The 25,985-nt window shown below is 41.6% G+C and overlaps 1 protein-coding gene across 1 annotated transcript in view; it reads right to left on the reverse strand.

The window, feature by feature from the left end:
- Positions 1 to 25,063, reverse strand: part of faf1 (Fas (TNFRSF6) associated factor 1) — a 63,325-nt gene extending 38,262 nt beyond the window's left edge. The window contains exons 1-8 of the mRNA XM_069699009.1: positions 24,755 to 25,063; positions 19,934 to 20,002; positions 17,397 to 17,443; positions 14,241 to 14,506; positions 14,011 to 14,102; positions 13,022 to 13,113; positions 5,770 to 5,875; positions 924 to 1,010 (exon numbers count right to left, since the gene is read on the reverse strand). Of these exons, the coding sequence (XP_069555110.1) occupies positions 924 to 1,010; positions 5,770 to 5,875; positions 13,022 to 13,113; positions 14,011 to 14,102; positions 14,241 to 14,506; positions 17,397 to 17,443; positions 19,934 to 20,002; positions 24,755 to 24,814 (819 nt within the window). The 5' untranslated portion in view covers positions 24,815 to 25,063. The remainder of the gene's footprint in view (positions 1 to 923; positions 1,011 to 5,769; positions 5,876 to 13,021; positions 13,114 to 14,010; positions 14,103 to 14,240; positions 14,507 to 17,396; positions 17,444 to 19,933; positions 20,003 to 24,754) is intronic.
- Positions 25,064 to 25,985: the final 922 nt, after the last annotated feature.

Genomic DNA, 25,985 nt, shown 5'->3' on the forward strand with positions numbered 1-25,985 from the left:
AGTATGGTTTGTTTGGTGGTTACTGGCTTTACAATTGGCTGCGTTGAGTTGTCATGGAACAAAATAAAGCAAGCAATCTTCTCTAGTGTAAAAGGATGCATAACCTTTTGTCCTAAAAGCTTTACTTGGACTCATAAAACCAGGTGCAGTTACTGTTCATTCACTTTTGAGATTTTGAAATATGAATAATGGGCAACAAATAAAATAGACCGTATCCACTGTAGCACTGTATAAAGACAGCTATTTATCCTCAAATGATCACAATTGTGCAGTGCCACTACAGCCAGTTCTAGTACAGGACACATAAGACAATGTATGAAAAAAAGAAACAAAGTCAACACCAATACTTCAGACCAAACAACAACCATATAGACCTAAAAGGAAAACGTGAGCGCGGGGTTAACACAAGAATGTGTGCGCAACAGCTTCTCAATGTAGCATGATAAACCATCCCAAACAATTAGCATGGGAACACATATGCTGTCAAAGAAGGGGTGAAACAAAGGGGTCAGAGGTTCCTCAAGGTTCTGTATGAGGGCCGCCTCTGATCAGCTTGACTGTGTGTGCGGTGAATGGCTGGGAAGAGCAACCCCGGGACGGGAGAGGTCAGCGGGACTCAATGATGTGAGCTTTAATGTCCACAGATAGAGGACACAAGATGGGAACCGTCTTTGACATCTTAATTAGCTTCAACATCTTACTCTCATGCTTCTGACAGATGGTTTTGGCGTGGGTTACAGGGTGTGGAACAGTTTCCAGTGCAACTTGCAATTACGAAAAGAATGTACTTTTATCTGTGCTGGATGTCTTAATTATCTTTAAGACCACAATAAACGACGAAAGCAACTTTGAGGCCGGATTTACAAAGATGATACTTGTTAGAGTGAGTGTGGGTGACAAGTTTTTGTGTGTATGCCTCTTACAGAATCATCAGACGCTGACGCTGGCCATCCTTCCCACTGTTGATGCCGGACTGGGATGTTGGTCAAGTCTGAAATGTTCCTCTTCACCTGAGAACAAATCAAAGTTAAAATTATTATTGTATATTCACAATTCAAAACTCAGACGGCATCAGTAAGAAAAGACAAATCCTGTAGTTCAACTCTGACTCTCCACAAAGAGCTTTAATATCTCTCTTTACAATCCTGTTTGGAAAACATCTGCATTGGAATTATTATGACTGGAAAATATTCCTGAGCGCTTTATATAATGTTGTAAATTTTAGCTGGTATCCTCCATTCAGAAGCATGGGTAAAAAACTAGGATTGTGGCAGAGAATGAAGGAGGGCATGAGTCAAAAGGAGCGAAGAGGAGAAAAAAAGAAAAGAAAAAGAAAGCCAGTGTTATCAGCATTCTTCAGATGCCACAGATAATTCCCAGCAACAACAACCCCACGCTCTGAAATGAACAGTATTTCTCTTCTCCCATTCATGCGCGGACGCTGTATCTGCATCACTTAATAACATTCCTTGCTTTTAAACAGTTAGCAGCCAGCAGCGCCTGTCCCACCAAGCGCCGTGTTACACCGTCCAGTGGGTTGTTGGTTTAAAGCCCTAACGCCAGCCTGATGTGCGCCAGTCAAAGCTGATCAAAGCCCCGTCGGCGTCTGAGCACTGGCGGCCGTGGATTCTAGTGCGTTTGTTCGGCAGAATTCTGCCGTTCAGGCCCGCAGGGCTGGACACTGATGCTGAGAAAACTATCTATTGTGGAGCAAAGATCCCTCCATACACGGGGCAAATCCTGTCTTTGTAAAAAGCACTGAGGAGAGATGGATCCTTGGGCATATTCAGGGCTGCTGGTCAGGGACGTGGAAACTTAAAGAATGCTACAAACACAAAGTCAAAGCCAATGTCAGGCAAAGAAGGGAAGCATCTGCAAAACACTGAAGTGTAAGGATTATGGGGGCAGACTTTGCTTGACTGCTTGCACCCTAACACTGCTCATTACCGCACATTGCATCTGTATATACTCCATGTTCATGTGTGGCTGTCTGGAGTAAAAGCAAAAATGATTACATTTAAATACCAATTTATATTTTTTTCCAGGAAACAGTAAATATTTATCAATCTCGCACAGAAATGATATGTTATTTGTGCTGGGCCTAGCAGAGCAGAGCAATTCTCAGTACAAACAAGCAGAGAGAAAAAAAAATAAAAGAACAATAATAAATGAGTGGCACAGTCCATCCTTTGTCTTTCTATCGCAAATCCCACACCACAGCGCTCGGTGCCTATCCTTATGAAGAGACGCTACGGCCAGGATAGCAGGCCGGGGTCAAAGCGGGTGGCCAGTGTTATTACAGAGTGTAATATCTATGTTTGACCAGTCAGACTACAGGGATTTGACTGACCGGCTGGCCGGCCGATGAATAGAGGGGGAAAAGGGAGGAAAGGAGAGGCATAAACACTAGTAATGAAGAGGCAGCAGTCAGAGGTTAAAGCAGCATCAGAGAAACAACAAACTAATGCCCACCACAGAGAGAGTGAAGGTGAGAGGTGGAGAAGGAGGAAAGCGGAGACAGACAGTGAGAGACACCTGGCAGAGGACAATCTGATCTCACCACAGAAAGAAAACACAGCTACACACAGCAGACCTGCCCACCTGAAACTACACCAGCACAATCTGCAGGCAGCCCTTTATGGACGTGTGAAAAATATGGTGCCATTATGAGAATCTGATGAAGCCATATGAAAGATAAACAAAATAATTGAGAACAAATAGCAACCTAAAATCAGGGTAACAAAATGCCTTGCCTTCATTTCTCAAGGTAGCTGATTTTTTTTTGTTGCAGCCCTCGGTTACAAAGTATTGTATAGGTTGGCCTCAGCAGCCATCAACATCCATGGAGCAAGACTGTCTAATGCTGCCCCCTGTCTACCACAATAGCCATCTCACGAATGAGTTTGACTGCAACACATTAAAACAATTACATTTAATAACTGACGATAATATTTTATATTGGAAATTCCTACTTACAATTGCCATGTAAAACTTATTTGACTGTTGCAATGTGATTATATGACACAGGGAAGTATTGGTTAAGAAGCCATCACTGTTCAAACACTCCAGCGGCTTCTGAAAAGTATCCTTCAATCTGACTTGTATACAGAAGCTGAAATGTAAAGAAAATCTCTTAAACAGAGCAGAAAAAGATTCATATCAAAGTCTAATGCTTCTGATTTGTGTGTAGCCGTTCATGTTGAGATGAAGCAGGAATGTATGAGCCAGTTATACACAACATTAGCGAAACTGGCTGTAATGCTGAGCTGCTGGGCAATACGCCTCACAGCAAAATTAATGATCCAATCATTGTAAATGCCAATTGCCTATAATCCCTGGCTGGAAGCATATCAAAGAAAAGGAAAGGTTTCCGTTAAACAGTCACAAGCTCTCTCTCTCTTGCTCGCTTTCTTCATCTCCCCTAGGCACCAGATGCCTTTCTTTCATTCCCTTTTCGATCCAACCTTCCCTTTTCTCAGCTCTGTCGCCCTGTCTACTTTTGGTTCCTATATGTCTCCCAGCTGCGGGGCAGGGATGGGGCCCAGGCCCGGCCCCGGGGGGCAGTAGACCAGGGAAATCCCCAGGACAACTGGTCTGGTCACGGACAACTCAGGACCCAGCAGCTATCCCTATTCTACCCTCTACTTCCCTGGCAAACATTTGCTCTCCAGCTTAGCTCAGAAGCTAGCCAGCAACTTACCCCCACACTCTTGTCTGGTAATGCCAATCAGAGTCTACACAGCCTTGAGCTCTAGAGATGGAGAAGAAAGAAGGTGGAAAAGGGACACTGGGAGAGAGAGATGGAGAATGAAGGGATAGAAAGGGAGGGGTAAGGGCAGTTCCCTGAGAGCCACAAGGCAAAGCCAGAGTCTTTGGCAAAGACAAACAAGAAGACAAGACTCTATCCCTATTGATATGCACAAGCAGGGACCATCGGTTAGTCTTCAGCTAAGACAAAAGGGAGAATGGGGAGAGAAAGGTGCTCTGTAGTGGAGTCCATATGTGTGAGTGGACACAGTATGAGCAGAAAAGGGAGTCAGACAGGCTGAATATGGTGTTACTTCTTTGTTGCACTCGTAAGTCTTTTTAAAGCATGACAGAAATACATTCCCCTTCTTGTTGATGTCTTGTATTATTGTTTTTACGTCCGAAATTTGTACAGTCTAATCCGCAGCAGTCAACTCACAGCCACTTCACTCAGGTCATCCACAACACCTATTTGACTCACGTGAACGATTGTACTTGCACCTGCAGCTGGCACCTGAACTTTACTGAGACAGTCCCTGCGTGGTTTATACACATGATATATACAGGTTAAAGTCGTGGGCCTCATTTTCACTGCAGGAGGCCTTGAGATGCCTAAAGACAAGCATGTGTAAGGAAAAGACCGCGACATGGAGGCCTGTTTAAGCCCACATTGTCCCTTCTCCATCCCCTATGGCCTCTTACAGCACCCCCACCAAGCCAACAGTCCTTTGCCTCCTTTCTCTGTCCATGATTCCCTCCTCCCACACCGCAGGGACCCCTCCCCAGTGTTTGTAATCCCAGCAGAAACACTTAAGGTTCACAGTGGGTGCTCATCAAAACCATCTGCCTGAGAAGAGAGTGAGAGAGAAAGAGAGATGACGGAGGGAGGGGAAAAAGGAGGGAGCGAAGGAGGAGAGGGAGAAGTCCAGGGAGGTACGCTGCCTCCAGTTCAGATGCTGGTTGTACTAATCTGTTCAATTAGCACCATTACAAGCCCTGCTAGAAGCCTGATTATTATTAGTGTAATCTTCACCCGCACTAAGGACCCAGGCCTGAACCGCGGTGGCTGCGGTGAGCAAAGAAGGAAGAACACCTTTTACTGTTGCTCGAGAGTAAACAATTGGTCTGGATGTAAAACACAGGGATCATGAAAAACTGAAAAACCAAAAGTCCAAAAAAACTAAAGCCACAGATACAGATTTCAAAGCTGCTGTACTCATTCTAAATTATAACATTTTACCAGTGAGGTATGATTAAAAGTGGCCCTTCTTTGGGGAGAGTATTTCCTCTCACCTGTGACAGCAGGCTACACGCCCTGAATAATAAATGACGCCTGCTCAGGTCTCCCTCTGCACGGGGGGGTTAGAGCAAGACAGTCTACGGCATACTATACATACATATAATGCATGTATTTATGTGTAGGCAAGCTCTGATTTGAAACATTCACCCACACGCTTACTCATCTACATAGGCAAGCAAGCCCACACTTAATATTTTCATGCTCCTTAAATTCCATTGGCAGCTGTGATAATAATAACCGATGGATAAAAGAGTTGCACTGCCTTCACATCGGGTCCAGGATGAGTAACTATAAATATTTCATAGGCTGCCAAAGCTACTATTTAGTTTAAGACGAAGACGATGAATGGACTCTTTCCGTTGCTCCCGCATGCCTAGATCAAACACTGTTCAGCCATTTAAACTGGCTCCTAGACTGCTGAGAGAGAGGGAGAAAGACGCAGCGTAGGGGAACTGGGGAGAGATAGAGGGGGTTGTACCAAACCGCAGCTGTGAGAGTAATTATGTGCTCTGAAATGTGATCATTTGTGATGAATAATGAATCGATGGCTGAGATAGACTAGCGATGTTTGGCAAATGGAATGAAAGCTGTGTTATGGGAAGCAGGAATCAGGTACAATAATAATAATAATAATATGTATGCGGGAGTCTGTGGGTCGGTGCATGAAACGTGAGGTTCTGGTGTCCGGAGTGGTGTGTTTACGTGCTACGGTGGCGTCATACCTCCTGTATGGTTCTGGAGCCGGGGAAGTTGAGGCTGTAGTCCCTCTGAGCCTCACGATGGCTAATGACCAGCAGGAAGTTCTGGTTTAACGACTCTTGGAGAGCACTAAATGAGAGGGGACAAATTACAACAATAAGACACGGGGATGAACACTGCAAAGGACAAACACACAGATTGATGCGGAGAGGGCACAAATACAAGAGGTCACACAGAATATTAAGGCAAGAGGCAGAATAAAAGGGGGCAAAGAAAAACAAACATCATCACTAACAGTGACTAAGTAAAGGGCGAGCTGGAACTTGTCAACAAGTGGTAGCCTGCGCACCCACGGGGAGGAGGGTGCCTCCTCAGGGGGCCAGTCACCCACTTTACTGGTTGTGTCTTAACAAGCCTGGTCAGAGCTATGTTCAGCACAGCGGGCTGCCACAGTAACAGCATGGAGTCCATCAATCTGCCTTATTGCTAACAAACCTGGAGGCTATTAAGAAACAAACCCAGGAGAGCCTTCAGCACCTTTTTAACAACAAAACTGAAGAGGCTTTAAAAGCAAAATTTTTAGCTTGCCTTGCTCTGTTTTGAAATCACCTCTCTGCTGTGTTGTAGAGGGGCCCAGTACTCACATTGTACATATGCACAAACAAATTCTTGTAAAATTGCCACAATTGTGACCTAATAGCTAGTTTTGTTTTTCTAACATGCATGCAGCCTGGATTACTATAAACAGAGCCAGGTACCTGTTGATCTTGCTGCAGGCAGGTCATAAGGTATGTATTGATCCTAAACTACACTTCAATTATCTCCATCTGCATCCACTGCAGCATTAAGAAATGTTCTTCAAAATGAGCAGTATTAACACAGCGTAGCGAAGTGATAAATACACTGACAAAACAAAAACGAAATGAAGACATTTTAAAGGAGGTCTGTTAAATAAAACCAACCGATTATGAACTTTACCAGTAAAGTTCATAATCTGTCATAATCTGTTAAAATGGCAATATTTTGTGTTTGTTTTTTTTCTCGTTAAAGCATGATAAATGATCATGAGTATAAAAAGAGAGAGAGAAGGTGTTTACAGGTAAGCACTGCTCTGAGATGTTGTTCCCGGACTGACACCAGTAGCTCGCTCAGTGACTTAGAGCGGTGTCAGGGACGCAGCATTAGAAAAGAGGAGGTGGGGGAACTTTTGGAAGCTTCATTTACAATAAGCTGTGAGGTTAAGTAGCGTTTTGAGCAAACGCTGCGTCTGTGAGGCTGAATAGCAATGGGAGGCTTAGAGGCCGAAACAGGCACTTAATCGGGGCTCAGAACCCAAGGAGAGGAGGAAGAGTTGAGAGAAAGAGAGGGATGAGGGAATTAATATGTAGCGCACACATTAATTATGCAATCACACCCTTAATCTGCGCAGATCTGGACGAGCTTATGTTAACAGAAGCTCAAATTTACTGTAATGACAGCATATTTACATTGACTAAAACTACGAAATCAATATGTAAATGTAATGTTTGTTGTAGCTAACTGGAGAAGATTGGAAATGTGTGGAGTGGGAAAGATGGATGCATATGTAATGGGGCTGAGCAGAAGGATGAGAGGGATGTGTGCATGTGTGTGTGTGAGCGAGAGAGAGAGAGAGCGAGCGAGAGAGAGCGAGAGAGAAGAGAAAAGGAAGGGGTAGGGACACATAAATAAGGATCTAGCTAATATCACGATTATGTTTGGACACAGTCCCGAGCTGCTGCTGGCAGGCGGCGAGACTCCTAAATAGGCAGAGATAGAGGGTAAACTGAGTGGAAGTGTTACTCTGTCCTTCCAAGCAAAGAAGGAACATCTTATCAGTCATTTATGGCAGGCCCACGAGCCATTTGGTGTGTGCGTGGGTGGCGATCTGTTCAAGATTTACTTTGAAAACTCAGATCACTAATTGTGCTCTATAGAACAAATATAGCTACTTAAAATATCAAATGCATTCAGAGGGGAAAAAACTGCCACTCATAATGAGTAATTTCCTTGTCATGTCCCATCTGTCTACAGAGGCCTGCTGCTTCATATATAAACAGAACAACCATGTTTCAAGTCTAATATCCCTTTGTCTGGACTGCTTTCACCACGGATGTTTTCAAAGCTGCTGTCTTCTGATAGAAGCGGGCCCCTCCAGCACCACAGGGTTGAAATGTGGATGTCTCCGTGTTTGCTTCTGCCTTCAGAGGTCTCTCTCTCACTCAACACACACACACACGGTGACATCTAGGTCGGCCTGCAACATCTCCGGAGGCACTTGACATGGCATAAGGGTGCCGGGAGGAAAATGTCATTTAACTTTATGGGCAGCAAAAATGGAGCGTTTTGCAGGGGGAGAAGAGCAGGCTAAACAGATTGGTTTCATTCTGAGGTAAGCCCATCGCCTAAGCTGCGAGTCCCCGCGGCACAGAGCAGACTTTAGACCTTATTAAACTAGCAATGCCAGACACAGAGGCACACACAGACACACACACACACGCACGCACGCACACACGCACAAACCTGACATGTACTGACTGCCATAATGTATGTTTCAACAAACTCTTGAAAACAAACGGACCAGCAGAGCACATGCCGACTGATCTCGCCTCCAATACGCACAGAGGAGGTCACGAAGCACATACAAGGTCTTCTTACCTCCTCCACATTTTGCATCCACAACAAAGCAGAAAAATACGAAACCATTCAGGCTCTGCTCTGTTTTGGTCTGCCATCTTGTCCCAAAGTTAATTAGCATGCTAACGGCTGGATCCTTCCCATCAGGGCTGCATTAGCTAACCAGCTAGCTGTCGCCTTAAACCATGTGTGTGTCTGCTACTGGATAGCTGACACACACATGGAGAGGTGTTTTTCCTCGCGGACAGGAGGCCCCGATAAAAACACACAAATCCTAATGAATCATTTTTGCAATTTCAGACTTCTTCCAGAGTTCAAATTAAAATAGCCTCTCTTTGGCAAACATTCTTGCTGGGAGCAGGAGCAGAGAATAAACAAGAAAGGAAACAGGCTCCATTGAAATATTCATCAGGCCTTCATCATTTATGCAAGAGATTAGCTCCTCCTCAACACCCTCTTGTATTCACAGGCAGTCATCAACATGGCCACAGGAAAAAAAAAAAAGCCTTCCTCAGACCAGGCTTTAACGCTGCAGTGCTAACTGCACATCACATCACTAACTAAATAACTACCTGAGATGGATTGGTGCTCAAAAGGAAATCTCCCAAATCCTCAAGATTTATTTCTAATCAAACAAGACAACCAAGAGGAGTTTGCTCAGCGGGATCATAATGACAGTGCAGCACTATTTAATCAGTCGGGTTGGTTTAGGTGTGTGTACTGCATGAGCCAAGCTCTACAAAGTAATTGCCAGGGATATTACCATTTATGGGACATTTGCATTTTAACTCAGCTACAATTTGAAGCAAATAAGAAATGTGAAATTACATTTGGGTGGATAACTGTCTTTTCAGACTACAACTACCAACTGGCAAATATACTTTAAGAGATAGCGATAGTTTCAATAACCTCATGTACAATATATAATCTAAGATCACCACTTCACCTGATAACAGTGGTTAAATTGTTGGACAACAGCATTATAAGCTGCAATATAAATTGTATTGAGAAATAGCAATTTAAGCTTTTAGATATTATGATTGGCCGATATTAGCTTATCACAGACAGTGTCTATTGGTATACAAGCTGGCCGATGTTAAACCTTTTTTATACTGAACATAAAGCAGAAAAAGAAAATTTGACTTGAATAATAAACTTAAATTTACACAATGCCGACAAAAACAACATGATAAACTTCACAAAAAGGTAGAATTTATGGCAGAGCTGTCGCACCGAATTGTGTGAGATTGTACAAGTACACTTAATAAAGAGGCGACTGAGTGTGCGGATATTTGAAGCAAACATTGTTGCCGGATGCGTGTTTGAAAATGGCTTTAGAGTGTGCAACAGCCATCCAAGTTGAGACAAACAAACAACTTAGAGGAAAATGAGACACATAGTTTTATTAAATGTTACTAATTAGATTTTCTGTTGCGTTTGGATTTATTTTAGTTAATTAGATGACGATAGTCACGTCAGAAGTGAAGATTCAGGTTTTACTGGTGAAGGTATGAAACAAAGTACATTAACTAATGTGAACCTGTGCAGCGCCGCAGTGTGCTTTACTTGTTAAAGTGAATAAAACACTATCTGTGGCTGTGGTGAGATAGATCACCACAGCATGTCTTCTGGTGATACCCTAAATGTCTTCAACTGTATAGCCAATATTGCATAGTCAAGTTTTTCTTATATTAAGAGCCGAGTCACCAAAATAACAAAGCGGACGTTATTTAGTTATAGAAAGAAAATGTGTGAAGTAGATTTTAGTTTGAGGAAAGAAATGCTAAAATACTGTAAAAGGAAGTTGCTGCAGTTTAATGAAGTAACAGTAGACACCTTCAATTGTGATAAATTTTTGGTTCCAGGTTAGATGATACAGCGGTTTCCCTAAATTTGTGGAAGACTTAGGTGCGTGTACTTTATTGGAGGCTTAGGGGCCTTCCTCCAAGAACATTTGTAGGTTGTTTTTTTGGGGTTTTTTTCATAAAAAACATGCAGTTTTATAATTTTTTTAACATAATTATTACCATATCTGTGCAAAATTTTCCTAAAATGTGTAAAAGCTAGTTCAAGTAATAAATAAACATCACCAAAAAAGCTTTCAGACAAATTATGTGTCAAAATGTTTGTTTTTTTTACAACAAATTCATATGTATTTTGCTATGGTGGCGCCCAAAAACCCCTTCGGTGCTGCACCTAAACCTTATAATGGTAGAAAACACCCTGTAGCAATGATACCAGATCAGATAACTCACTTCATCATAACACATTTGGTATAGATTTGATAATGTGTGCTTCCCTGCTTGAAAACCTTAAGCTGAGGCCTTTATTGACACCGAGTTCAGTCTATAGCAACAAATTTGCAGACACCGCAAGCCAATTGCGCACACTGTGAATATATGGTGTGACCACAGTTTATTTTTACTACAAGCGAACAGCTTGTTTGGTCTCATATTCTGTGATCTGTCACTTATCCTCTCCCAGTATGACAGCAGGGTCACAGCGCACGCGCACACACACACACACACACACACACACACACACAAATGCATGTGAATACACACAGAAGCCCACCCACTCCTCTCAGCCCCAACTGTCCGCCACCAAAATAGCTGACACAGAATAATGAGCTCCCGACACCCAAAATGATATCGATAACACATGGTGAAATGGCAACGGTGCTGCTAAAAAAGACACAGCAGTTAGTGAGTGAGAAGATGAGAAGAGACAGAGAAGAGAGAGCAAGGGAGGGAAGACTGGGGAGATGAGGGCCATTAGCTGCCAACACAATATAACTACCACTTAGCCTAACTAGCAGGCAGAGCGGCAAACTGCCAAATGACTTCTTCTACAAGTGTTCTGCTGACATGTGGATGCTTGTTTGGGGGGAGATTTTTTATTTTGAATCCAATGTCAACAAACAAGGGCCGCTGTACGTAACACCAAAAAAATAATAATAAAGGACATGAATCTGTGAGGAATACGGGTGGAATTTGTGAAAAAAAATCCAATCTGCTTTTCTTTTTGATAAAATGGTCAATTTAAAGACTTCATAGAGACGCAGTAAAAATGTCTCAAAGAATGTAATACCAAACGTGTCCCCAGGTGTACTTACTGTATTTATTAACAGCAGAAGAGGATTGTAAATTTTTTTTAATTTAACATTCACCTGCTAACTGTTTGAGTTACACATTAAAAACTGTATTAATGAAGGTGCTTTTCTCAATAAGAGTAAGTTGTAGCTCTATCAATCTGAACCACAACTCCTCGCACAGTTGTCTTGATTACAAAGGGGGGCACTGAAGTTTTTGCCTGTGTTAAAAAAATAAAAAAAAAAAAAAATAAAAAAAATTGTTTCTGACTTCTGTAGATGCTCTTTTCTTAAAAAATAAATTTAAAAAAGGACCCCGATGTCTTAAATTTAATCATTGATAATGTTAATGCTCTGCTTTGGTGTGTACTCAGCCTTTTGTTGTTATCTTTTATTCAGGTAAACGGCATAAAAAAATATTTAAGGGCAGATCCTTCAACAGCCTGCTTGATAATTAGAATAAAAAACTGTTTACTTTTCCATTAATTCGTTAGGTTATTTAACACTCCAAGACAACGTCCTCAGACAGGCTTCTAAAAATATGAGTCATTCCTTTAACAATCACAGGAGTGGCACTGTACATCATCATCACCCTCATTTTGCTGAGAAATGTCTGCAAAGCACAGATACAATGACAAAAAAACGCAACGAACTCAGGCTCTCCAATCATTCAATAATTGCAAGAAATGAATTCTAATAAACATAAACCCAAATAAAATATCTTTCACTCAGTCAAGTATGATTTTTACAGGTGAAATGTCCCTCAAAATTAAATAAAAATGTATCTTGGTCATCCTACAATAAGCAGGTGGAATGAAAGGATATATTATTTATTTGGGTGATGATTACCTAATACTGATAAAAGGACAATCAGATGTTCAGCTGTCTCCTATGATTGTCTTACTGCAATGACTTTACACCGAGCTGTCTGACATTTCAGAGGGAAAGGTTGCTAATACTGCCACGCATTTACAGAGACGACCGAAGCAACCTCTGGATGGAGAACACTGACTTTATCGAGCTCTTGCTGCGAATATCTATTGTCAGTGGGTGTTAGCATTAATGTAGCAGATGGCTGTAATTTGACAAAGAAAAAAAAGGTATAAATAATAGATATGAAGTGCGGATATCATAAACATTGCTTCTTAAGCGCGAGATATAAAACGGACAACGGCAAGCAACAATATCAGGCTGAAAAATACAAAGAATGGAGAGAAGGGAATTACTATTTACACAGAGATTGCGGCAGCAGACGTTCCTCTCAAAATGTCACAATGGATGAGAGAAAATGAATTTTCTCCAGCGGGTCAAATGGCTCCTAATAAACCAATGACAATGGTATTTGCTGGCTGGATTCCGAGTGCATCTTTGTTTTAAGTGGACACAGACCGCCACCTGGTGTTTGCTGTAAGGTATTACACTCATGCCACTACCCATAGTATTGCATGGTGTATGTGCACCAGGATGGAAGAAAGTAGAAGATTTATCATGAGATTACACATGAAAAGAAGTGTTGGAGAGTGGTTTACCTGTTATTGCTGGTGCTGGCAGTGGGGGCAATGTCTGGGGTCAGGACATACAGGCTGTTGTTCTTGGGCAGATGTAAACTTCTCAGCACCGTCTGATTGCACACATACACGCACAGATACACAATCATGCAACTTTATAATGGGTCTGATAATAATGAAAAGGAGTTACAGCTGTATTGACAATCAGGGAATTTGTGCTCAACATGTCTGAATGCATACCTGTCCATCTCTAAGGCCTGGGACACTGCCTGCATGGTGTGTGTGCGACTTCTACCTCGCTGTACGGTTGCAGCTTGCTTGCTTGCTTGCACGCACGCGTGTGCGTGTGTACACTTCCAGCGTGCCTGCTGTGACGCTGTTACTGCCAGCCCTGTCTTTCTACACTGAGTTTCTTGCAATCAGTAGTTGAATGTTTGAGGTTGAAGTCCAAGTGATCTGTTGTAACCACTGTAAGCACTGTTTACCCTCATTCAGAAACCGACACAATAAGAGAAGGTGATAAAAACGGGGAGCAGCACTTCACCTGTTAAATTATCAGCAAATGTAAATAGAGCCTATTTTATATACCATGGGATTACAGATTTTTTTTTCCCCGTTAGGGAAGTGCACACATCATTCCTGAAAAATAGAGGAGACGCCTATTCTCTAAATGACAATCAAAACATTCTGCGACACACACACCATGCAGGAAGTGTGTCCCACTGCGGCATCTCCCAATAAATATTTTAAGGGTCTTACTTTACACGACTAGGAGATAATTGGAAATATAGTTTTTAGAAACATAAGACAGTTGTACTGAAGTAAGACTAATGTTTGTACTGTTGTGGTGACAAGTTCTGCAGTGTGCTTTAAAAAGAAATTGTTGCAGAAATTAAATGGATGTGACTTTCAAATGTTTCAAAACTGAAAAAACGTTGAACAAGAACAACAGAGCTTAGCTTATATCTGAGTTTTATTTTTAACTTGTGTGTTTGTGAAAAGAAACTTACACTGTCAGACACATCTCCGCTCTTCCATCCCTTCAGCTGCATTTTGGACACTGGCACACCGAGTTCTGTCTCAAGGATCTGTTTGATTTCTCCTGTGAGTTGAATCACACAAAGACAACCAGTGAAGAAATTTTTTTTACTTTGCACCTTTCGTGTACAAAAAAGCAGTAATAAAAACTGTGTGCTGTGTGTACCTATCATATGTACATCAGTGTATGTGTGGTGCTCACCCACTGAGCTGCCCTCCTCGAGTACGAGCTCGACCGAGCGTTGCCGGTACTCCACCCTGAAGTTGAGCATCCGGGGCTGACGCTCTACAATGTGTCGGGAGGAAGTGTTCATGGGGCAAAAAGCTGAAGTGGAGGACGATGCAGGAGAAGAGGATGAAGATGAAGAGGAGGGGGGAGGGACTGTTTCTCCTACTGCTGTATCAGCTGCTTCTGAGTGGCTTGGAGGTCCGTACATGCTCGCCTGGCTCGCCTCGCTGGAAAAGTTACTGCAAACAGGTGACGAGGTTACTGATGGTGTGATGGACTGATTGCAGAGACTTCATTTGATAATTTAAGAATAGTTTTATCAAAGTTCATGAAGGACAGAAAGAAATGGCCAGCTGGAAAAAAAACAGTCAAAACATGAAAGATGCTATTAGAAACAAATCCAAGAAAGAATCATTGGCAAGTGGCTTTCTGTCCCGTTCTCTCTGACAATATCTACTGACTCTCTCACATACTTTTTTCTTTGCTGCTATTTCAGCATATGAAAGTGTGCTCTTTGTTCCCTGCAAGCAGCAACTGTCTTGCAAGAACAGTGTCACTCACAGGCTTTTAAACAAAGGCTCCATTTCATTTGGCCCACAACATGAGTGAGGTCACTGTCCTCAGGCAAACGATACGTCGACGGCCACAAACAAGTCAGAGGGGGAAATGAATTAATTAAATTAATATGGTAGCATATTATAACCAGCCTCCTTAAACAGACACTTTAGCGAGTGACCAACTTTAGCCATCCAGTAGTTATAGAAAGATTTGCTTTTTCCTCAAATTAGAATTTGATGAGTAGAGTAGTGAGTGGGGCTTACAAAGGTTAGGTCCTCACATCGGGCACCCAAATATATTATAGAAGATGATGTAGAAATGAGACAAATGAAGGAGCAGGATGTTTTTACTCCAAAACAGCTAAGAAAAAACTGCGAGTGATCTCGCCAAAATGATTGTTACTTTTCGTGAAAGTCTGAAAAAGAAATAGTGTATTGCACGAGCTCTCAAGCCCGAGTAAAAAAAGATCCGGAGTGCACTTTCACCCAAACTTGGCACAGTAACACTAACGTCCGTTAAAGTGTTTATTGTTGCTGTTTGGGTGCAGTTTCACACTTTCCAACATCTACATGGCGCTCTTCTCCCGCTCACTCCGCGAGGTGGCCTAAAGCAGCCAAAACTGTTGCAGCCTTCACCCATGGAAAAAGTGTCTGGAACAGAAACTGAGTTCAACAGAAGATTTTTATCAATCATTTTTTTATGCTCTCACCCACAAGACAATCATCTCAGAATGTTTAAACTGCTTTGTAAAGAGGAGACGAGGGAGGAGGGAAATGCATTTTAGACAGGAGTGCTGGCGGACTCTCCAACTGGCCCAAGCTCAGGTCACGTCACAGTCTGTTTACTGGGCAACGCCAGCCTACTCATACCAATGCCAGCCACTTAGTAAATGTGCTGGCTGCTGGTCACACTGCCAGCCAGCCTCCATTCATAGCGATGTGGGTCCTCAAGAAAGACCAGCAATATTCTCATGGCCCAAAGGCCTGAACGACACCACTGCACATGCATGCATGCGCACACATGCACACAAGAGTGTACACAAAATAAAACGGTTAAACAGAACGTCTCCAGTTTGAGTGGGTTTAGATAAGCTCATTGCATTCATGAGTGTCAACTAACCGTTGAAGGATAGTGAAGGGCACAAAGCCTCTTCAAGAAACCTTTTCTACTCAGAAACTGTGTACAACTCCATTCTTGGCAGAAAGGTTTCCTGCAGTTGCAGTCTTTTATATCATTGCTCTATTAAACAGCAGAATAGAAACCATAGCAGGAGCAATACCCTCCATCTCAGTAGCTTCAGTGTCAGGGTTACTTGCTGGATATGTACAGTATGTATATGGATAAACATCTACTAAGCAACAATTCTTTTAAGATTTACCATCTAAATGTTATTTAATCAAAGAGATAGGAGATATACAAAAAAGTAATCTCATCAGTTCTGCATACTTCAAGTGGTGTAAAACTAAGTTCACGTGGCCTGGTCATCAGTGGGATGAAGAGTTTCCTGCCAATATCAGGGCTCCCACTCGAAGTAAAATGTCAAATTCCCTGACTTTCACTGACTGAATAGCTGAAATTGAGTGACCGGTAATGACCAGAAAAAACAGGCTGCCACTGTGCTGAGCAGACAAAAAACAGGCATATTATTTTATTCCCATCAATTTTCAAACTTTCAAAACTTTACACCACTGCTGCTAATGCACAATTATGATCACACACAACTAGGCCTATGCACACTGACACACACTGCAAAAAACTTGTCACGTGCAAACACTGTATTTTAAATGAGAATGGTAAGAAGTGAGCATGCTTCTTTCTGTCTGAGAAGGGCTCAGTCACCCAGTTTTTGAAGTTATCATTTTGTAGCCAAAGTACTTGAAATTCGCATTTTCCTGGCATGTTTGACTTCCTAAGCAGGTACAAGAAGAGGCATATCTTTACAGAAGTGCTTGCCCCTTGTTGACAAACAGAAAGGGGGCAAAGCTACTTGTGCAAAATGGAAAACACATGAAATAGTGTGATTTTGTTTTTAATTACATGGAAAATATAATATTTTTTTATAAACGGCAACTGAAATTTAAACATGCAAACCAAATTCACTAATATTCCATGACTTGGCCCAAAAGAATCATCAAATCACCTGACTTCCCTTGGTTTTAAAAGAGTTCTAAAAATTCCCTAATATTCCATGAAATTCCCTGAACCGCGAGATCCCTGTAATACATTCAGACCTTGGTTTAACCTCTCCTATACTTTTTAGAAAGTTGCACACATTGGTGTCACAGCTCCATATTCCTCGCTGATGTACAATTCATACCCACACCCAGCTTTTCATACTTGCTTGGCATTCTCTAATGCTCTTTTATATGTTCACTCTCGTATAGGGGTCTCCAACGAGTTCTCCAACCAGAGCTCTGAGGAAAAAGGTTGGAGACCCCTGCTCTATTGTGACAAAAATACAACAGTGCATTAAAAAGTCATATCAAGTATAAAAGGCATCAGTCAGTGTTGCAAAGTCAGTTGATACATTTTCTTTGATTTACATTAAATGTGTGGCAACATGGTGATTACCTTTGTAAGATCCCATTCTCCTGTGGTATCACTCCATTGATGGCTGCCTGCAATGAAAACAGAAGTAAATTCTACAATACAATCTTATGCCATTGTTGTGTTTCTGTAATACCTTCACTGTTTGTAAAATATTGTATATACACACACACACACAAATATATAGTCAGAAAATTCAAAAGGCACTCTTTAAAAAAAAGTACATTTTGACCCGTCACCGATATCACTATTAACAGGATTCCAACATTTGAAAGAAGAAATAATCTAAAATCCCTGAAATTATAACTTCAAAATTAATGTAATTACTTAAATCAACATTGCGCCACCACAACGTCATAATTATAAATTTGGCCTTTTTCATAAAAGCACTAAAATGTATTTACTGGTTAGCTGCTAACATGACTGGTTAGGCCAACAAACCAGTCCACATGTGATCAGGCAAAAGTTAATTGTTTTATTTTGGGTGGTTAAATTGGTAATTGTTTGAACAAAAAACAAATTTGTCAGGTTGACAAAAAGTGTGTGTGATAAGTGCTGGCTAAAAAATAACCCAGTCAAAAAGTGAGTTAGCATATTCAAGGAGGGTGAACCACCAGAACAAAGAAAACTGAAAGGACAAATATAACCAGTGTCAGCGCTGCAGTGAGCCTTTGTTTGAATGGACAATTGATTGGATTTCTCTCGAACATTCACTAAGTTCTACACTGCAACACAAGCAAACCAAAGTTAGTGGGTACGTGCTGATATAATCATATCTACTTTTCTTTTTGCGTTGAATGAAGAAGAAATGTTAAGGCAAAAAGCACATGTAAGGGTCTTGCATTAAAACTGACCAAAACTAACTAAGTGTTCAGACAGACACATATTGGATGAACACTTTTAACAAGATAATGATTTCTGTCGCGCTTGTTGAGGAAATGTTCACGCAATGTTAAGATTCGGTGAAATGAACGATTACACATCTTAAGTCGGGACCTCTAATGCAGCATCAAGTCATTATCTTTAGGTCTCATCTGAAGCACTGATGTCTGCCCCTGCAGTTTACCAAATGCTGCACATTCCTTGCTGGTAGACCACCAAAAAATGTGGTGGAAGTTATCAGGACTAAATATCGTCCAATGCAGTTCTGAATATGAGTCTTTGACGAAGAACTGAAAATTCAACTTTTAGTTGTCCCTGGCTTTTGTTTGTTTAATGGTACGACTATCCACGTTTCTTAGCTCACTTCCGTGGTCTTTGGTTTCTCCTCTCCGAGTCTGCTTGTATTGATAATCAATGTGCAATGGTACGGTATATGTAAAAAAAAATTAAAGCGAGGACAGGCCCTTCTACATGGAAGACATTTTGACATGTCAGAACAGTTTAAACAACAAAATGAATAATGGTTGGTTCAGTCTCTGGTCCTGGTATAGTGCATTCTGGCTCTCAGTGTCACTGGCCTGGTTTAGGGGGACACTTTAATAGAACGGAGCAATTTGATACCGTTATTAATAACCAGTGCATTTCCATCTATGACAAGTCAAATAGGTTCCGGTACAGGTAACAGAAAATACTGATGCTCAGATATAAATTTGGGGTAACAAAAGTCGACCTGCACCCACTGTTGAGCTACAAAGAGTCTGTAAAAAGATCAAGATATTTGGACAAACTGAGGAGCATGATGTTGGCATTGTGTGTGTAAGGACTGAAATGGAAACGTTCCTGATTATATGTTGTGGCAACAGTATGACTGCAGCAGAGCATACTGACCATAAAGATGGGCAGTGGAGACGTGGAACATAATACAGGAGTGCTCGGAGAAGTTCTTGATGGTTTTTAACTTTGTTTTGTTTTTTTCTAAATCTGGCCAACCTCAAATAAAACCCCTCTCTGCTTTTACGAAACAAGATATTAATCTTCAAAGGATCACAGCAATGGTGGTATTTCACACAGCAAATGCCATAATTAATGAAGGCATCATTTCTTTAGATTGCCGTCTCCTAATTAAATTAATCACAAAACGAGCTGCATCCAGACTGGACAGGTTAAACATTTTCTGCTCTGCTTAAGAACCCAAATTATGCATGCACACACCCACAAGCAGATTTGTTTTTACAAAAACTAACACCTACTGCAGAGGAGCTGCAAGCCATCAGATTTACAGTCCTCCCCGTCTGTCCTGCTGCTCTGCCTGCTTTGAACTCCTGCCAGCATCAGTCTAAATTTAGACTGACCCCTTCCAATACACACTTCGCTGTAAGGGACTCATCATGAATTAATACAAACCTGGCAGCACATATTCATTTTCAGTGTCTCTCAGCGCAACATTCACTTTACTCAGGACACATTCTCTCTCACAGCTGTCGGGATAAGGGTGACCTTCCAGTCGAGTGTGGTCTGCTTCACAAAAAAACACTCGATAAAATGAAGGATTTGGCCATTACAAAATGACACACAGGGTGTGCTAGTGGAAGTTAACTGCCCTCTTGAATTTGTACTCTAGGTGAACTAAGCCTGCATGACCAAAAGTAAAGCCCAAAGCCAGCAGATAATGAACTTACCACTAAGTCCCAGTTATTAAGCTCTAACAGAGTGATTGCCTCTGCGATGTTGTCAATTCCAGTGCAAGCCTGTGGTGGGGAAAAAAACAAAAAGAAGAGAGAAATATATTGTATGACATACTGCAGCAGTTTGCTATAAGAAACATTCAGATCTGCTGTTGTATAAAATAACACATTTCACAATAAAACACAGGGAAAGAATGAAAACAACAGTAATACTTTAACTGCTATGCCATCACATATAACAGCAACATTTAAAGTGATGGAGATTTCACACGGATGACAGACACTCTGCAATGTTTTCATGGAAAGAAGGTCCCCAATGTCCAGTGAATTGTGCCTTTACTTAACTTTGTGGGACAGAGAACAAATTCAGTAATTTGCCAAGTTCATGAAAACATGTTATGGCTGCTGTCAGCAGTAAATAGTCATTTTAAACTGCCAGAAGCAAAGCACGCTAAACATGTGTTCTTTATATAAAATCAAATCAAATACCAGAAAGTGTGTCAGAATACACCAATTGCAACTGTAGCTTTAATGATATCTTAGTTTAATCTCTTTCCTAAAGCATAAAATAAGATAGATGATCCAAGGCCAAATGCGTCCCATCCCTTTTTGGACTGATCCCTCCGTTGGTGTAACTGACACAAAATCAAAACACATTCTCAGAATCAAAGCAACACATAATCACCAACATGATAATAAACTGAACGCTTTGACACCAGCAGCATTAAAACGCTGTTAACCCTCAAGCAAATGTCAAGAGACCCAGTTAAACCTTTTGAAAAATAGCTTGAAACTTGTGCAGAGCAGTTGAGTTCTGCCATGTTCAACTGGTCTTTAAAACAGAAGAGAGTTCCCACCTTTCAGAAAAAAAAAAAATGTTGTGCACCAAAGACAGGAACACCCAAAATCTTCAATGTGGTTAGACCAGTAACCATGATTCCCTTCTTTTATAAAGTAATTTAAGAGGCTGGTCAAAGCGGCCCGATTAGAGCATGTGCATTTTGGCACTTAGTCAGGTTTAGAATTTGATGATGATGTTAACACCTCTGCTTATCCACTTTATCAAACCCAGACATTTCAAAACATCTATAAAGGAAAACACATTTTATCCAGCTTTAATAACATTATTAAATAATTTTAACCTAAATCTGAATGAACAAAGAGAGTCTGAGTGAATGGATTTTTGCTCCTGTTTCACAGGTTTTCCTCAGGGTTGCCCATTTCAATCATTTATATAAATAACTGTGGAAGCCAGCAGTAAAACAGGCACATTGTGAAGTTTGCAGATGATACTGTTAATCTCGGTTTTGCCACAAGTGACTTCAGATACATACGCACACATATTGCACACTGCCACCAAATAATCTTTACAATTACATACAGGCTTTATCTCCTTCTTTCTGGGATACTACCTGGATGTCATGTTCAAACCTGCATCTACACCGTTTCCAGGACTTTCCATTTGCACCCTGCACTTTAAATGACTCCACATCTGCATCCTATATTGTGCTGCCTTCATTGCACATCTAAACTGTTGCACCATTTACTACTGCTGGACACTCTTATACTGTTGTTCATATATTCAATTGTTATTGTATTTCTTATTTATAATATTTTAGAGCATCGTTGTACTTGTGCAATGACAATAAAGATAGGATATCCATTTTTATCCTTTAAGGCCAGGGAAGAGATTAATGACCTGCGAGGGATTTTTAAAAAAAATTTAAAATCAACAACCATTACTTAAATCATAGATAAAACTAAGGATATGACCATTTTATACAGGTAGGGGTCCAATGTTACTCCCAAAGACTAAATGTTTAAAATTGTAGGTAGCAAAATTGTTGCTTTACAGATGTTTTAATGTCAGCGCTCTCACCATCTTGAATCTATTTATTTAAAAGTTTACAACATTTTCCGTGAAAAGCAGAGCAGTAAAATAATGCCATCTTTAAGCCACAGGTGCTCCACAAAGCCAGGACCATTGTGCGTAGCTGAAACCACCCTCCAAAGAAAGAGATTCAGTTTTTATGTATAAAGTAATAAGGGCTTAAACGGTTTACATTTCAATTTTGAGGCTTATTTTTTTTATTTTACATATTCTAAACATGTTTTTGTCATTCATTGATAAATGACAAGAACAAGATACAAATTTTGGTTCCTAATGGAAAAATTTACACTTTATGTTACTCAATGGAAAATTCTAAAGTAGGTAGCTCACTTGCCAGTTTAAGGGGGTTATAATGCTACTTTAACCATCATTGGCAATTTTAATCCAGTTCTTGTTTCATGTAGCGAGTAACTCTGGCACAACTCTTAACCAAACTCCCCTGAAATCACATAACACTTGAGGATATCTTCTCTTAGAGAGAATGCATAGTTTCAAACATTAGAAAATTACAAGTATTACCTCGATGTTTAAGCATTGTAGCAGCCTATGGGACGTAAGGCTACAGGACACACTTAAAAGTGCGGTGCCTCCTTTAGAAATTTAACAGAAGTAGATTCCAGTGAAGCGTTAACAGACAAAATTTTATTCTGAGTTTTAAGGAAGGATCCATAAAATTTTGAAGTGGATGTGAAACGAGGGGCAAATCCCATTTTCACTTATATTAGTGCAGTGAGGCATTTGACCTACTAAATGTCATACAACTTAACATCCAGCAGATAGTAGTACATTTCTATAGTGACAAAACAGGGCGTTCTAGAAATATGATGAGTCTATATCAAAATCCAGAGGTACCAATAATGCTTTGGGATAAGTACATACTTGGTCCAACATAGTGCAGCAAGCAGACATTATGAAGCACCGTGGCATCGTAGGAGAGAACTGGAAACGGTACAAACAGCTAAGATGTGAGACTTCAGTTCGACAGAAATATACTCTGACATACTTTAAGTTTTAGAAATATGTGCAGACATATACAGTGCAGCTACAGATTTACTTGTCAAGAGTGGAGCCTCTCTAGTTGAACAATACATCTATTGTTGCCTTGTCCTAATCTGAAATGTAGTAGATATTGATAATATACTCACCCACAGATCTAAAGCTGAAAGTTGAAAACACGTTAGGCCCGTTGCCATTATAATATTAAAGTAACATTTCTGTTTCAAAACACGAGGCTACAATAACAAACTCACGAGAGAAAAAGGCCTCCAGCTCATTAAGTGTGCGTGACAGAGGGAGGTTGTATGATATCGCCACATGAACATGATTAGTGCTGTTTGGGAGGAGATTATCATCATCAAAATCCTGGCAGCAAAAAAAAGGGTTTAAACCTGCCGTCTAGGAGGGTGACTGGGTTTAAACCTGCCGTCTAGGAGGGTGACAGGGTTTAAACCTGCCGTCTAGGAGGGTGACATGGTTTAAACCTGCCGTCTAGGAGGGTGACATGGTTTAAACCTGCCGTCTAGGAGGGTGACATGGTTTAAACCTGCCGTCTAGGAGGGTGACAGGGTTTAAACCTGCCGTCTAGGAGGGTGACAGGGTTTAAACCTGCCGTCTAGGAGGGTGACTCGGTTTAAACCTGCCGTCTAGGAGGGTGACTCGGTTTAAACCTGCCGTCTAGGAGGGTGACTCGGTTTAAACCTGCCGTCTAGGAGGGTGACATGGTTTAAACCTGCCGGAGGGTGACTGGGTTTAAACCTGCCGTCTAGGAGGGTGACTGGGTTTAAACCTGCCGTCTAGGAGGGTGACTCGGTTTAAACCTGCCGTCTAGGAGGGTGACTGGGTTTAAACCTGCCGTCTAGGAGGGTGACCGGTTTAAACCGTCTAGGAGGGTGACTGGGTTTAAACCTGCCGTCTAGGAGGGTGGGTTTAAACCTGCCGTCTAGGAGGGTGACACGGTTTAAACCTGCCGTCTAGGAGGGTGACTGGGTTTAAACCTGCCGTCTAGGAGGGTGGGTTTAAACCTGCCGTCTAGGAGGGTGACTGGGTTTAAACCTGCCGTCTAGGAGGGTGACTGGGTTTAAACCTGCCGTCTAGGAGGGTGACTGGGTTTAAACCTGCCGTCTAGGAGGGTGACTGGGTTTAAACCTGCCGTCTAGGAGGGTGACTGGGTTTAAACCTGCCGTCTAGGAGGGTGACTGGGTTTAAACCTGCCGTCTAGGAGGGTGACTGGGTTTAAACCTGCCGTCTAGGAGGGTGACTAGGAGGGTGACGGTTTAAACCTGCCGTCCAGGAGGGTGACAGGGTTTAAACCTGCCGTCTAGGAGGGTGACTCGGTTTAAACCTGCCGTCTAGGAGGGTGACTGGGTTTAAACCTGCCGTCCAGGAGGGTGACTCGGTTTAAACCTGCCGTCCAGGAGGGTGACTGGGTTTAAACCTGCCGTCTAGGAGGGTGACTCGGTTTAAACCTGCCGTCTAGGAGGGTGACTCGGTTTAAACCTGCCGTCTAGGAGGGTGACATGGTTTCTGATGAGGGTTAGTAAACCGGACAAAACAACGGACGACGTGTAAACAAGCTGCAGTGAGCGCCGCGGCTCTCCCTCAGCGAGCTCGTCGGTATCTGTGAAGCAAACAAACAAGGAAAGCAGCGAAAACACACATTATCCCAGTTTTGTTGTTGTCGTGGTCTTAGATCTGCGCCGCTGTCTTGTCGGAGAGCTCACAGCGGTTCATCGTCTTCAGTCAGGTCGCCAGCTGTCAGTGAGTTAGCTCGGCGTGCTAACCGCAGCGCAGCTCTTCTGTTTACGACGCCAGGCAGGTCCTGTGTTGTCCTCGTTGTCGACAGCGACCCGAGACATTTCAAACGACGACAGACAGACGACTAACCCACCGAGGATCGTATTAGGGACATGCAGAAGAGAACCCACCTGAAAGTCGGCCAAAATCATCTCTCTATCCATGTTGCTATCGCCGCTTTCGGAGGCCATGGCAATGACTAGCTAAAAGCAATTCTTCCCCTGCTCTCGTCGCTCTCTCGGCTCAACGGGAGGACGCTTGCTCTGAATAAAACTATTTTCTCGGACGTGGCGACGGGTGAAAGGTTGGCGAATTGGAAATATCAAACGGGGTCGGCTTTTTAAAACCTTCAGCTGGGCAAAACTCAGTAAAGTAACGTTACACTTTTCAGTTATCTCCTATCATTATTTAGCTAGTCCATTGCTTTACGGCTGACGTCAAGAGGCTCCGGATGTCGTAAAAACTCGAGGCGAGGACGTGAGCTCGGTGTTGACAGTTGACTCTTGTGTGGCAGCGTGAACCGCCTCTCCTTTTAAAGCTGTCGCCGCGTGGAAAAAACATTAGGCGACATTTCATTCTCCCCATTTCAATATGCTCAATCTCTCCGTGTCAAGTCTGCGCTTTATGCGCCTTCACAATAACTTATAACCTGCATATTTAATGTTAGGTTAGGTTAGGTTAGGTTAGGTTAGGTTAGGTAGTTACTTTATTAATCCCCGAGGGGACTTTTTTTTTTCCGCTGCAGCAGCATGCAGAAGCAATAGATAGTAATAGAACAATAGAAAAGCAATAAAATAGCAGTAAAAACTATAAACTATAAAATATAAAATGCACAGTATATACAGTACAGTATATATCTATATATATTATATACAAACAACAATGTTCTGTAAACCAAGGGGTTGTCAAATGAGTTCACCACTGCAAGTCTCAATGAAAGATAAGGGGATTTTTGTCCCAATTATCACTCCATGTTTGGGATGTCAGTTAGCTTTTAGCATTAGACCTTTGGTGTGAGTCACATTCTTACACAATCTGCTACCCTGCTCATGAAAGGAAGCTATGACTCCTGATTTGCAGTCCTTCACACCCCACTTTGAGAGACACTCACCCAACAACAGCAGCTTGGATAATTACTTACTTATTGTAATAATAATAATAATAATAATAATAATAATAATAAGAGGCTTTTTTTTCATCGGCACTTTTCATTTGATTCATCTATTTATCTATTGGTTGATTTTTAGTAATCCTTCTGTTCTTAGCCCAGTTTTTCACCCTCTTTTACACCGACTTTTACTTTTATTGGTTGTTTATTTTCTATCTATCTATCTATCTATCTATCTATCTATCTATCTATCT

The sequence above is a fragment of the Brachyistius frenatus genome, unplaced genomic scaffold, assembly GCF_029030835.1.
Source record: "Brachyistius frenatus isolate BFR_SWC_R1_liver_20210118 unplaced genomic scaffold, ASM2903083v1 Contig_29, whole genome shotgun sequence".
NCBI classification, from domain to species: domain Eukaryota; kingdom Metazoa; phylum Chordata; class Actinopteri; family Embiotocidae; genus Brachyistius; species Brachyistius frenatus.